The 12,749-nt window shown below is 51.0% G+C and overlaps 1 protein-coding gene across 1 annotated transcript; it reads right to left on the minus strand.

Annotated features, from left to right (window-relative positions):
* Nucleotides 1-211: 211 nt before the first annotated feature.
* Nucleotides 212-12,034, minus strand: fhip2a (FHF complex subunit HOOK interacting protein 2). Its single transcript, XM_056608805.1, has 17 exons — nt 11,714-12,034; nt 10,575-10,653; nt 10,111-10,280; nt 9,376-9,480; nt 9,153-9,275; nt 8,635-8,880; nt 7,539-7,735; nt 7,120-7,234; nt 6,858-6,934; nt 5,587-5,779; nt 4,871-5,028; nt 3,834-3,980; nt 3,594-3,684; nt 2,808-2,951; nt 2,212-2,352; nt 1,527-1,630; nt 212-437 (listed from the first exon to the last, which is right to left on the minus strand). Exons 1-17 carry the CDS (start codon nt 11,756-11,758, stop codon nt 326-328), a joined length of 2,247 nt encoding a protein of 748 aa, XP_056464780.1. The 5' UTR covers nt 11,759-12,034; the 3' UTR covers nt 212-325.
* Between the last annotated feature and the right edge of the window lie 715 nt (nt 12,035-12,749).

A 12,749-nucleotide genomic window follows, 5' to 3' on the forward strand; every position in this document is an offset into this window, starting at 1 on the left:
CCCCCCCCCCCCCCATTTACCCTATACTGCGCCTCCTCCTCCTGCTCTCTGGAGCCCCTACTGGGCAGTGTTTGCATTGCACCCTGACGAGGGCGACGGGCTGAACAGACAGCCTACACTGGAGTCCGATAGACTGGAGGGGTGATGATGGAAGCCTGGGGGGAACGGCTGCCGAAAAACTGTCTTCTCTTTCTGTCCCCCCCCCCCCCCCCCCCCAAACAATTGCTTGTTGGTTGGTGATTGTTCACTGTTGTTCCCGCCTTACCCCCCGCGCCGCCCCGACCGACCCCCACGCTCGATGTCCAGAGGGGGGGAGAGGGCGGGGTTACGGCGAGGACGTGGCAGTGGCGTGGAATTTGACGAAGGCGATGGCCGCCAGCTCTTTGCAGAACTCCTCCAGCACGATCACGCCCTCCAGGAGAGTCATGTGGTCCACGCTGCGGCAAGAAACACACACGCAATGAGAAACACACACAATGAGAAATGAGGACAACAAAAAGACATCAGGAACACGCCAGCGGACTGAGACGATAGTGAGATGATGGTGAACCCTTTAGGCCCACTACAGACTGAGACGGTAGTGAGACGATAGTGAACCCTTTAGTCCCACTACAGACTGAGACGGTAGTGAGACGATAGTGAACCCTTTAGGTCAGCTACAGACTGAGACGATAGTGAACCCTTTTGGCCCACTACAGACTGAGACGATGGTGAACCCTTCAGGTTCACTACAGACTAGGGCGGCAGTAGCTCAGGAGGTAGAGCGGGTTGGCTGGCAACCTGAAGGTTGTTGGTTCGATCCCCAGCTCCTCCTAGCTGAGTGTCGAGGTGTCCTTGAGCAAGGCACCTAACCCTGACTGTTAGCTCCCGACGAGCTGGCTGTCGCCTTGCATGGTTGACTCCGCCGTCGGTGTGTGAATGTGTGCGTGAATGGTGAATGTGAGGCAATATTGTAAAGCGCTTTGAGTGGCCAATGGTTAGAAAAGCGCTATATAAATGCAGTCCAAAAAAGACTAGGGCTGCTCGATTATGGATAAAATCCTAATCACGATTATTTTGGTCAAAAAGAAAATGTTCAAATCTAAAATAATGTAGACAGACTGAGACGGTAGTGAGACGATGGTGAATCCTTTAGGTCAGCTACAGACTGAGACACTAGTGAGACGATAGTGAACCCTTTAGTCCCACTACAGACTGAGACGGTAGTGAGACGATAGTGAACCCTTTAGTCCCACTACAGACTGAGACACTAGTGAGACGATGGTGAACCCTTTAGGCCCACTACAGACTGAGACGATAGTGAGACGATGGTGAACCATTCAGGTTCACTACAGACTAGGGCTGCTCGAATATGGATAAAATCATAATCACGATTATTTTGGTCAAAAAGAAAATGTTCAAATCTAAAATAATGTAGACAGACTGAGACAATAGTGAACCCTTACAGACTGATATGATAGTGAAGACCTTTGGGTCCACTACAGACATCAGGAACCCTACAGCGGACTGAGTAGACCATCACTTACTTGACTCCTTCCGGCTCCAGCCCGAGCAGCCTCTTCCTCACAAGCAGGAGTTTTGGGGTGAAGTCGGGGATGCGCTGAATCCTCAACATGAGGTCGCCCACCACCTGCCCACCGGAGACAACACACAGGTCAGTCCACGCCCGCACGCTTCCATGCACTTCCTGCTCCACCGACCCAAATCCCGGCAGACACTCAAGATTACGCTAGTGTCCGTGTGAACCATACTGTTGGAAAATGTAATACCACACAACAGATCGGGATCGCTACAAACATACTCAAGAGTAGGGCCGTAACCGAATGATTCAGCCCAATTAAAACTGACACGCGGTGTAAACATGGCTTATTCCCTCGTCTGATGCGAACGCTAACGAGATATTTAGCCCCATGTCCAACTGAGGCTTGCACTGTATAAACCCACGGCTTCTACCATCCGGTACGGGAAGGGGGCGGGTCTTACCCTGACGATGAATCTAACGAGACGGGGGCGGGTCTTACCCTGACGATGAATCTAACGAGACGGGGGCGGGTCTTACCCTGACGATGAATCTAACGAGACGGGGGCGGGTCTTAACCTGACGATGTATCTAACGAGACGGGGGCGGGTCTTAACCTGACGATGTATATAACGAGACGGGGGCGGGTCTTACCCTGACGATGAATCTAACGAGATGGGGGCGGCTCTTACCCTGACGATGACGGAGAAGAGGGAGCGGCAGCCAGGGGCCAGGTTGATGTAGGGGTCCAGCAGGTACTCGTGCATGTGGGGGTGGGGCAGCAGACACAGCTTGGAGAGCACAGAGGTCACCTGCAGGTTCACCTCGTAGGGCTTGGGGGGGAGGGGAGAGAGGGGTCAAAGGTCACGGATACAGACGCTATCAGAGAGACAGGAAACCCGTTTTTATCCAAAGTGATTTCCAATAAGTACATTTGTCAGAAGAAAGCGAAACCATATATAACGCTGTCGGTACAGTCTCTGTTTCTGTTTAAACTTTCGTTTTTGATTCACGGTTTAATGTTCGTCTGGAGTACAAAAAGATAAATACATTCGTAGAAGGAGTGGGTTTAAACTTTCAAAGGATCCCATTCATAAACCACACGTTTATTTTCAAAGTAGAGCATTGCAATAATTACAATAATCACACATTTTCATTACACAAGTGTCACGCTGTTTCAAGCTGTGTCATTCAGACGGGTGAGATTTAAACGGCTTCTAAAACGTGTCGGTGTGTGAGTGGCGACGCGTCAGTCAAACACACAAATAAACAACAACAATAGGCCCACCTGATCGAGGACCCGCCCCATCCTGTCGAAGAGCACCTTCAGGAAGTGGCCCTCGAAGAAGGGTCTATCTAGGTCACACTTCTCGATGGGCTTGGGGGTCCCACGCCAGTCCCAGCGCTGGCACACCCCGCAGTAGTCCCTGAACTGGAGAGGCAGAGAGACACGGGGCTCAGACACACACTCCAGTGGAATAACGCACTGCACTGCTACTCCAGTGTTTACGGTACACTGTAGTGGAATAATGCACTGCACCGCTACCCCAGTGTTTACGGTACACTGTAGTAGAATAATGCACTGCTACTCCAGTGTTTACGGTACATTGTAGTGGAATAACGCACTGCACTGCTACTCCAGTGTTTACGGTACACTGTAGTGGAATAATGCACTGCACCGCTACCCCAGTGTTTACGGTACACTGTAGTAGAATAATGCAGTTCTACTCCAGTGTTTAGGGTACACTGTAGTGGAATAATGCACTGCTACTCCAGTGGAATAACGCACTGCACTGCTACTCCAGTGTTTACGGTACACTGTCACTCGCTTTGCATAGAAGCTAAATTATTCAATATTGACAGCAGTACTACTACACTAATGTCAGCCAATCAGGAACCACATCGACTGATGTAATTGTTTCTGATTGGCTCACATCATTGTCCAAGGAGTATCGATGGTTACTCATCAGAAACAGGGTTTCTCAATGACAGGCTGTCTTCCCCCCTATCCCAACACATTCCTTACACCACTGGGAGTTCCTCTGATGAACCATAGCTAACAGGGGGTCCTCACCTGTCTGTGAGCGTCTCTCAGGTAGGTGTCGTAACCCGTGCCCTCCACGTGATAGGACGACTTGGCCTCGTCCGGCACCAGACACAGGAAGCTGCAGGAACGAATGAATGAACAAGCCGATCATATAAGTTGTAGCGTTGGTGTGTGTGTGTGTGTGTGTGTGTGTGTGTGTAACTAAAGGTCACGGTGTGTGAGTGTGTGTCTGTATGTATATATGTGTGACTGTGTGTGTGCACTGACCTGTTGACGATCTTGTGGACCTCCGTCTTGCCGTCCGTCTTGCCGTGGTCGGGACTCTGCGACGGAGACGGACTCAGCCAGTCGGAGCCGGTCAGCCTGCCGTCGGCAGAGGGGTCGTCCCCGAACAGGGGGTCCTCCTCCAGGTCTCTGAAGGGGAGGGGACACAGAAGAAACTCAAGTCTAAACTCAAACCTAGTATGTACGGCTTGTTTTGCACATATAACAGACGTGTTCCCTCATTGAGTCGTTGCAGTTTTGCGTGTTTCTCTAGTTTGTCAGAGAGAGAGACAGTGAGAGAGAGACCGACTGTGAGAGAGTGAGGAAGAGAGAGTGACACACATGACTAGACTCAAACCTAGTACGGACGATTTATTTTGCACATTTAAAAATACGCAGTTTTGCGTGTTTCTCTAATTTGATTCAGAGACACGCTTAGAAAACAGTTTGAATAGTTTCCGATGGCAAATGAGGATCTCTCTCAGAAAGAACTTCCAGGAAGACCCTTACAAAGCCTGGTATTTATCTCCCTTCTACATTTGTGTCCAGTGCGACCACATATGAATCAAAGACCACAGTGGAAAAACACTGGTGCCACTGGTGTTGACTAACCCTTTCAGACTGGTCGGCAGCTTGGAACAATATTCTCTTCTAAGCTGAAACAGGGAAACCACGCCCCCTTACTTTGGGGAACATTTAAATGCGAGACCATGAACTAGGAGTAACGTGCCATTGTTGAACTTAAGAGGAACACAGTGAGACAGAGAGAGAGACAGAGGCAGAGAGAGACAGACAGTAGGAGAGAGAGACGGAGAGAGACAGAGAGAGAGACAGAGGCAGAGAGAGACAGACAGTAGGAGAGAGAGAGAGGGAGAGAGAGACAGACAGTAGGAGAGAGAGGCAGAGAGAGACAGACAGTAGGAGAGAGAGACGGAGAGAGACAGAGAGAGAGACAGAGAGTGTGAGAAGCATCCAAATCGGCGTCAGGGTTCTCGCGGCCGACGGGGGGGTCATAGGTCAAATCCGGGGCAGCTCCTTACACGGCGTCGTGGGCCAGGCCATTCTCCAGGGGCTCCTCCGCGGGCTTGTTCTCCAGGTAGTTCCTCTCCTCCAGGCTGCGCAGGAGCAGGCTGAACAGGATGTGCTGGCTGGGCTTCTGGATCAGCTGCTCAAACAGCCGCAGCGTCATGATGCTGATCTGGGTGGGGGGTGGGGGGAGAAGAGGGGACAGTGTGAACACCGGACCCCCCAGGGAAGAGGACATGCTGAGGGGCAGGCTAAAGAGGCTGGGGCAGTAGTGAAGGCTTTTGGGTCCACCAGCGCAAGCTGATCCGATACTGAAGCCCCCTTCCTCTAGAGGCGTCCTCTCTGACGATAACGAGGCCAGGTAAGTCGGCCATGAATGCATCCTACACTTTTAGATATTACTCTGTAATTACTAATTCAATCTCATACCATTCGGTTTTTTTTTGCTAGTTTTGGGAATTCGTTTTGCAGGGTTTTTACTTGGACAACGTTCCCGAAGAACTTTAGTGTCTTTTCGGCGTTGCAGATTTTTCTATAAATTGTAAGCGATTCCTAAAAATGTAAAGTCATAAATTCTTAAAAATAGATTTAATTATATATTATTATTGTACTTATTTTAATTATTGGTATTTGCGCTCTAATGAGTAACGCAAGGAGGGTAAAGCTCACATAGCTACACACAATCAATACATGCATGTAAAAATATGATGCTGCTGATGATGATGCTGACCTCGTCCGACAGGTGGTCGCAGTGCTCGATGAGCCTGTGTCTGAGGGGGTAGCGCGTCACCCCCGTGGGGGTCTCCGCCTCCCGCTCCTCCCCCAGCAGGAAGTAGACCATCTCCTGCAGCAGGGCCTCCGACGTCACCTGCCTGATGATCCGGTTCAGCAGCGCTGTGGAGGTCAGGATGCCCACCTCAGACCTTCACACACAGGGCACGCACACAGACACACACAGGGCACGCACACACACAACCACAGGGCACGCACACAGACACACACAGGGCACGCACACACAACCACCGGGCACGCACACAGACACGCAAAGGGCACGCACACAGACACACACACAAACAACACCAGGGCACACACACATACAACCACAGGGCACGCACACAGACACACACACACACAGGGCACGCACACACAACCACAGGGCACGCACACAGACACACACAGGGCACGCACACAGACACACACAGGGCACGCACACATACAAACACACACACAGGGCACACACACACAACCACAGGGCACGCACACAGACATGCACACACAGGGGACACACACAGGGCACACACACAGACAACCACAGGGCACGCACAAAGACACACACACATAGGGGAAACACAGGGCACGCACAGACACAAACACACACACACAGGGAACACACACATACAACCACAGGGCACGCACAAAGACACACACACACACACACACACACAGGGAACACACACAGGGCACACACACATACAATCACAGGGCACGCACAAACAAACAGGGTACACACGCACACACAGGGCACGCAAACACAGACAACCACACAGACACAGACCCACACAAACACACAGACACACACACACACACACACACACACACACACACACACACACACACACACACACACACACACACACACACACACACACACACACACACACACACACACACGGCAAACAGACACACAGGGCACACACCCAGGGGGCACACAAACACATGTGTGTTTAGATGAAATGAAGTGAATGGTGCAAGAATTCACCATCCGCCATTATACCAGGCCAAATCTCTGGAATTCAGGAGTGAAAACAGAACCAGAGCTAGAGTGGAAGTTACTGAGTATTTATTGAGTTTGCTTTTATCTGAGGCACCTTCAGACTCGGGTGATTTAAAAGCCATTAAGGGTTCTGGAAAGTGAGTCAAACCGGTAAGCCACTCTGAGTCCATCCTGAGAGGGATAACACTGCACTATCATAAAAGAGTTTGACGTGTAAGGAGGCTCACGTCTGCATCAGCTGAGGCTCCATGACGGGAATGAAGAACCTCTCTCTCACTGCCCGGGCCATCACCGTGGCTGCCGACTACAGGGAGGGAAGGGAGGAAGAGGAGGAAGAGGAGGATGAATCAGCCTTCTGATGTTCCCGGCGTGGTAAATATAACTCTGTTACCATGTGCAACACAGAGTGATGCGTCAGGGCAGACACACAGAGATAGGGAGAGATGCAAGGAAAGAGGGAGAGAGTGCGTCGGCCGTGTTGGCACACACCTTCTGAGCCTCCTTGATGAGCTGGTCACAGTAGTCGAGCCATGACAGGAAGGAGATCAGTCCTCTCTTCCCCGCAAAGATGGCCGCATCGTCCTTCAAGTTGTACACGTCCAAACTGCGAATGGGAACACAAACCAGAACACCGGACGGGAGATTAGAATCTATCTGCACATGCTCATCGTTGTACTGCAACATTTATCACAAGCTTGTCACATAATGCTTTACCAACCATCATCTCCCTAAACCTAGTGCTAAGCCTAACCCTAGTGCTAACTACATCAACTTTAACACCATTGCTAATTTTAGCCCTGTTACTAGCACTATCGGCCCCACAATGACCCCTGTGTGTGTGTGTGTGTGTGTGTGTCTGTCTCTGAATACAGCAACTCTCTGTCGCCTCAGAGTCTCTGCTTGCTTACCCCCAGTTGACGGACTCCACCGTCTCGATGTCCAGAGGGTCCATGGAGGTGGGCAGGGCCTTGTAGAAGCCCGACAGCCGGTCGGTCAGCAGATCCACCAGCTCTGTGTTCTCCGTCAGACACTTGGCGGCGGCGGGCTCGGGCAGGCTGACCAGCAGCATCAGGCCCTCGCACGCCTTCACCACCACCCGGCCGTCCTGGGGGGGGGGGCAGAGAGGGCGATGTCAGCCACGCTGGAACCACGGACCAACGTCGTGCCGACACACAGCCGGTAAACAGTTTTTTCAATAAAACAATAACAAACAAATTGAGCCAGGTATACATTCACTTTTCCCAGATTAAATTAAGTGAAGGGTGAAAGAATTCAACCAGGCCAGGTCTTTCTCTAACCTAGAGAAACCATTAAAAGTAGAAGGTGTACATTTGTGTTGCTAAATCAATATATATAGATTTAAATTTCAAGAAAGTCAATGTGATATTTTATCAATATCATGCAAACAAACCAAAAGGAAAAACCCACGGGCACACCGCAGGAAGTGAACACCAGGACCGAGAGGTGTGGTTTGCTGATATTATGTCTTTATCATCATGAATTTATTTATCCCAAGAAGAGAAACGACTTAAAAGACTTCTCCCTCTACCATCTAAACACTCACAGACGAGGGAAGACAGTTATAGGACGTTATATATAGGACTTTACAAGGAGACAAAGAGCAGCAGAGGATCACATAAAACACCTGTTATGGTTCATAAAAATAACCAAGTTTAAAGGGATGTGAAAGTTATTTAAAAGGACAACTGTCTCTGTTTAATAGCCTGAGTGATCCTTCATTACATCTTAACGTACAAGTACCAACGAGTAAAATTCATAGGCATGGTTCCTCAACAGTCACATGGCAGCAACAATACAAGATCACGATAACAAAGGAGTAAGTGTAACAAAGGATAAGTTAAAAATAAGTAGCGGCAGATATCCAACGGAGCCAATGATTCAGTGGCGCGGTTTGTCCTGCTAAGTGGCACCTTATAAGGCCGGCCTGACGGCAATACAGTGACCTCAGCGGACAGAACACGGTCTGATTGGCTGATCACTCACCGGACTCCTGGTCAGGTTGAGCAGGGAGGTGACCAGGTTGTAGTTGTTGCTGCTGTGGTTGTTGTCGGAGCTGCGGCTGTTGGCTGGACTACCGGCGGCGGCGGCGGCGGCGGCCCCAGCCTGTGGCTCCTCGCCGGGGGCCGGGGGCTGGTCCCCGTGGGGCTGACCCGTGTCCGGGGAGGCCAGGCCGCCCCTGGCCCCCACTGGGCCTCCGGGGCTCTGTGCCTCGGGCCTCCTGGCCTTGTTCTGTAAAGGGGGGGGGGGGTCAGGTGACGGGTGTGAGCACACTGCGTCCCGTGGGGCCCAGCTCAGAGGCAAGGTGGATTACCAGCCGGTCTGACCGCGGGCAGGACGGAGTCTACTGTGGACTGCGTGAGGACTACCGCATGCAGACCCGTGAACAGCACTCCAGCGTCAGTCAACGGCAGCAAAACAAGCCATTCCACCAAATCCTCATCCTGGCATAGCTTGACCGGTACGCCCGCTCCCCCCACCCCTCCCAGGAATACCAGCCCTACCTCCAGGAAGAAGTTGACCAGGTACGGGTCCTGCTTCAGCTTGGCGCACACGATGCAGAGGAACTGGATCTCCTCGTTTTCCGTGGGCGCCGCCAGCACCTCCCCGCAGAGCCGGATCAGTTTCTGGAGGGAGAGGAGAGACGGGTCAGTCACCTCTAGCGGACGGCAGGGGGAGGAAGGTGAAACTTAAACGGGAGCACGACGGCGGGGGCGGGAAGCTCACCTGGACGGGCCGGTGCACGTTGATGTGAGGGAGCAGGGGCTGGTGGATGCGCCCGAGCAGCTTGGTGTAGAAGGTCAACACCTGCTGCTTCATCCCCGGGGGGCACTGAGGGGGAGGACGAGGAAGAGGAAGAGGAAGAGGATCAGAAGGACAACCCAAGACTGTGGTATCTGATGGGTTGTACTAGAGATGTTCCGATACTTTTTTTTCCTTCCCGATACCGATTCCTGAACTTGAGTATCAGCCGACTCTGAGTATAAACCGATACAGAATCTAGCATTGTAACTAATGGCATTTGTTCTTATTGAAGGGTTCTCTTACAAAGACAGCAATGTATAGTCGGTTCCCTTACTGTCAACAACATTTATTAACATTAGATTTATTTTCAGAACTAGATTATTAGCATTATAATCTATGATTATAATAATACATTTGTATGCTTGTAGTTAGGCGTGAGCATCCATGTTTTTCCGACTTTGTAGCTTGGTAGCTCGAACACACGTAGGTCGGTGGAAAAATTCAGACTTTTCCACGTCCGACCGTTAACCAACGCAGCTTCACACCGTGGTGTTTGAGATATTCTTTGCCTGTGTCCTAAACCTCGCCGATACCGATTTTAGGAAGTATCAGAGGAATTTCCGATACTGGTATCGGTATCGGGAAAGAACTCGAGGTTGAATGCAGCCCATTGTCCGTGGTGTTATTCCACGTCTGTGTGTTAGGGCAGGGCCTTACGTCGGCCTTGCCCAGGGTGAACAGGGTCTCCAGGATCTTGTGGTGCAGGAGGTACTCCATGCAGGGGCCCGTCTCCCCCGACTCCCGCTCCTCCTCCTCCTGGGTCAGGATGTCCAGCATCTGCTCCAGGTGGGACGGGATGTTGGTGTCGGTCACCGGGGCCTTGTCGTCTGGTCACCGCGCACGCACACACACGTAACAGACACAAGCATATAACACACACACACACACACACACGCACGCACGCATGCACGCACGCAACACACACACACACACACACACACACACACACACACACACACACACACACACACACACACACACACAAATTAAGCATCAGCATCAATCAAAATCGGCAAGTTACATAACTGTACACAAATGCGACCCTAGCCGAGCTGGACTCTAATCAAGCTGCTTAATATATTAGGCCGATCACATGACCGCGTTCATAACATCAGGCTCACCGGACGTCTCGATGTAGTAATGGGTGATGGCCTTCCAGTGGTAGACAAAGTCCTCCTGCAGAGGCAGGGAAGGGGCCAGCTGGGAAAGAGAGACAGCGGGCGACGTTAACAATGAATCACATTAGCCACACGAGTCATCGTGAGAGAGGGAGAATTAACATCTCTCAGTCTCCGGCTCATTGAGATTCGGCAGACGACTGTGTTGTGTCCGACTGTGTTTGTGTACTCTTCAGCATTTCTAACTTTCTCTCTGGAATGAATAGTATGCGTGGTATTGGAATAACTATGCACTTCATCCGTGCCTTGTAGGCGAATACCACAGTGAAGTGAACCACTTGCAGGCAGGTTGTCCAAGTGTCTGCGTTGCTGCCACTGTCTGGCACATATCACACGCTTATGAAGACCAGTCTGTGTGATGTTTGAGTTGAATGAAGATGACTGCTTGCAGACCTGTGGGTAATACTTCTGCGTCAGTCATCCTCATGAGAGAACAAGTCATGATTCCTCCAAATGCTCATCCTATCCCCACTTGACCTGTATGCCCCCTGGGTCATCTCCATATGAACATGCGTGTGATATTTGAGTCCACACTAAAGTGCAGGTTGCGCAACATTGACCCCAATTGCCAAATCACTTGTGGGGAAACTCTCGAGTCTCTAAAGTTGAACGATGACAACTTATCCAGGGCTCCAGCTGCCCCGGTTCTCAATCGACCCGTCCTGCGTCACACAAGGTCCGAGACGCAGATGGTCGGACCCTGTGTGAGTCTTCAGGTGTACACACGCGACACACATACAGTGTGACACATACACACACAGTGCTACCCACACACACACAAACGCACACACACACGCACACACACACGCACACGCGCGCACACACCTACAGTGACGTTATAGCGTTATTACCCCAACACAACGCCTCGGTTCCCCACCTCAGGTCCCGGAGGACCTCAGGAGACGTAAACACGCGTCTCGGCCAAAGGCACTAGGCTAACCTAAGTTAGCTCGGTTAGCTCGGCGGCTAAGCTACATTAGCCTTGTTATGCTGACGATCATGAGAAGGGGTCGTGAGAAGACAACACACACTGACCCCCCCACAAACACGTCCCGAACCCAAACCCGGGGTGTAAAACTCACCGCTTCCACCGCATGCTGGAGGATAGAGGTGAATTTGGAGAACATTTTGTTCTTGGACTGGACCAGTTTCTCCCGAGAAGACCTAGAGAACTCCTCTATCTTCTTCTTCCTGTTGCCGCCGCCTCGATCCAGGTTGGAGCTCTCATACACCGACCCTTGAGAGAAACAGAGAACCACCCGCCATAAAGCAATAAACCGACAGATAAAGGACTAGGCCCGTAAAACACGGCTCGGCTGCGGCTGTAAACAAGAGCGTCTGCTGCGCTAACGTGACGCGCAGCTCTCTGGACACGGTGGCACTTCCATCGCCAGACACCGCCACCCACCGCCGCCAGGGGGCGCCAGAAACAACAACAACGCCGGCCACGACCGCCAGGAGGCGCCAGAAACAAAAACAACACCGCCGTCAGGGGTGACCGACACAACACCGTCGCCAGGGGGCGCCAGGCTCAACAACGCCAACTGCGGCCGCCAGGGGGCGCCAGACACAACACCGCCGCCAGGGGGCGCCGCCACACAAAGGAATTACAGGAGGTCACGTATGTGGCAGACAGTAATTCTTGCATGTGTTTCAGAGGGAAACCACGTTATCAGACTTAATTAAGAATAGGCTGCATGCATTTGTGCTGGGATACATCTGAATTATGTGCTATCAACATTATGATAGTAAAAAATATATAAAGCCTATATATTATTATTTTTCATGATTATAATTATTAGTAATATTATTATTGTAAGTATCACCACATGTTTATCCCTTATCTAAGCCCTATTCTGGTATAATACATTTACTGGCAACCAATGGCAAAAAAACAACAAACATAATACACCAATATACACAATCCAACCAACGAAATAAATAGGTAAATTATGATATTTTCCGAAACTTCGTCGTCCTCGTCCCCTGACCTGTTCGTACTGGGTTTCGGTCAACTCTTGTTCAGCAAAGTCATCACAACAAAAACTAGGTTCCATAGATGAGGTGTATCCCATCGACCCACAACGTGCTCGTTACAACCATGGAGTCAACAGCATG

The sequence above is a fragment of the Gadus chalcogrammus genome, chromosome 15 (genome assembly GCF_026213295.1).
Source record: "Gadus chalcogrammus isolate NIFS_2021 chromosome 15, NIFS_Gcha_1.0, whole genome shotgun sequence".
Taxonomy (NCBI): domain Eukaryota; kingdom Metazoa; phylum Chordata; class Actinopteri; order Gadiformes; family Gadidae; genus Gadus; species Gadus chalcogrammus.

Coding starts and splice junctions, on each gene's coding strand:
- fhip2a (XM_056608805.1), bottom strand. CDS start 11,758: ATGTTCTCCAAATTCACCTCTATCCTCCAGCATGCGGTGGAAGCG. Junction 2,952..3,593: donor TGAGAGACGCTCACAGACAG/GTGAGGACCCCC, acceptor CTGCCTCTCCAG/TTCAGGGACTACTGCGGGGT. Junction 438..1,526: donor CTGGAGCCGGAAGGAGTCAA/GTAAGTGATGGT, acceptor TTCTTGCCGCAG/CGTGGACCACATGACTCTCC.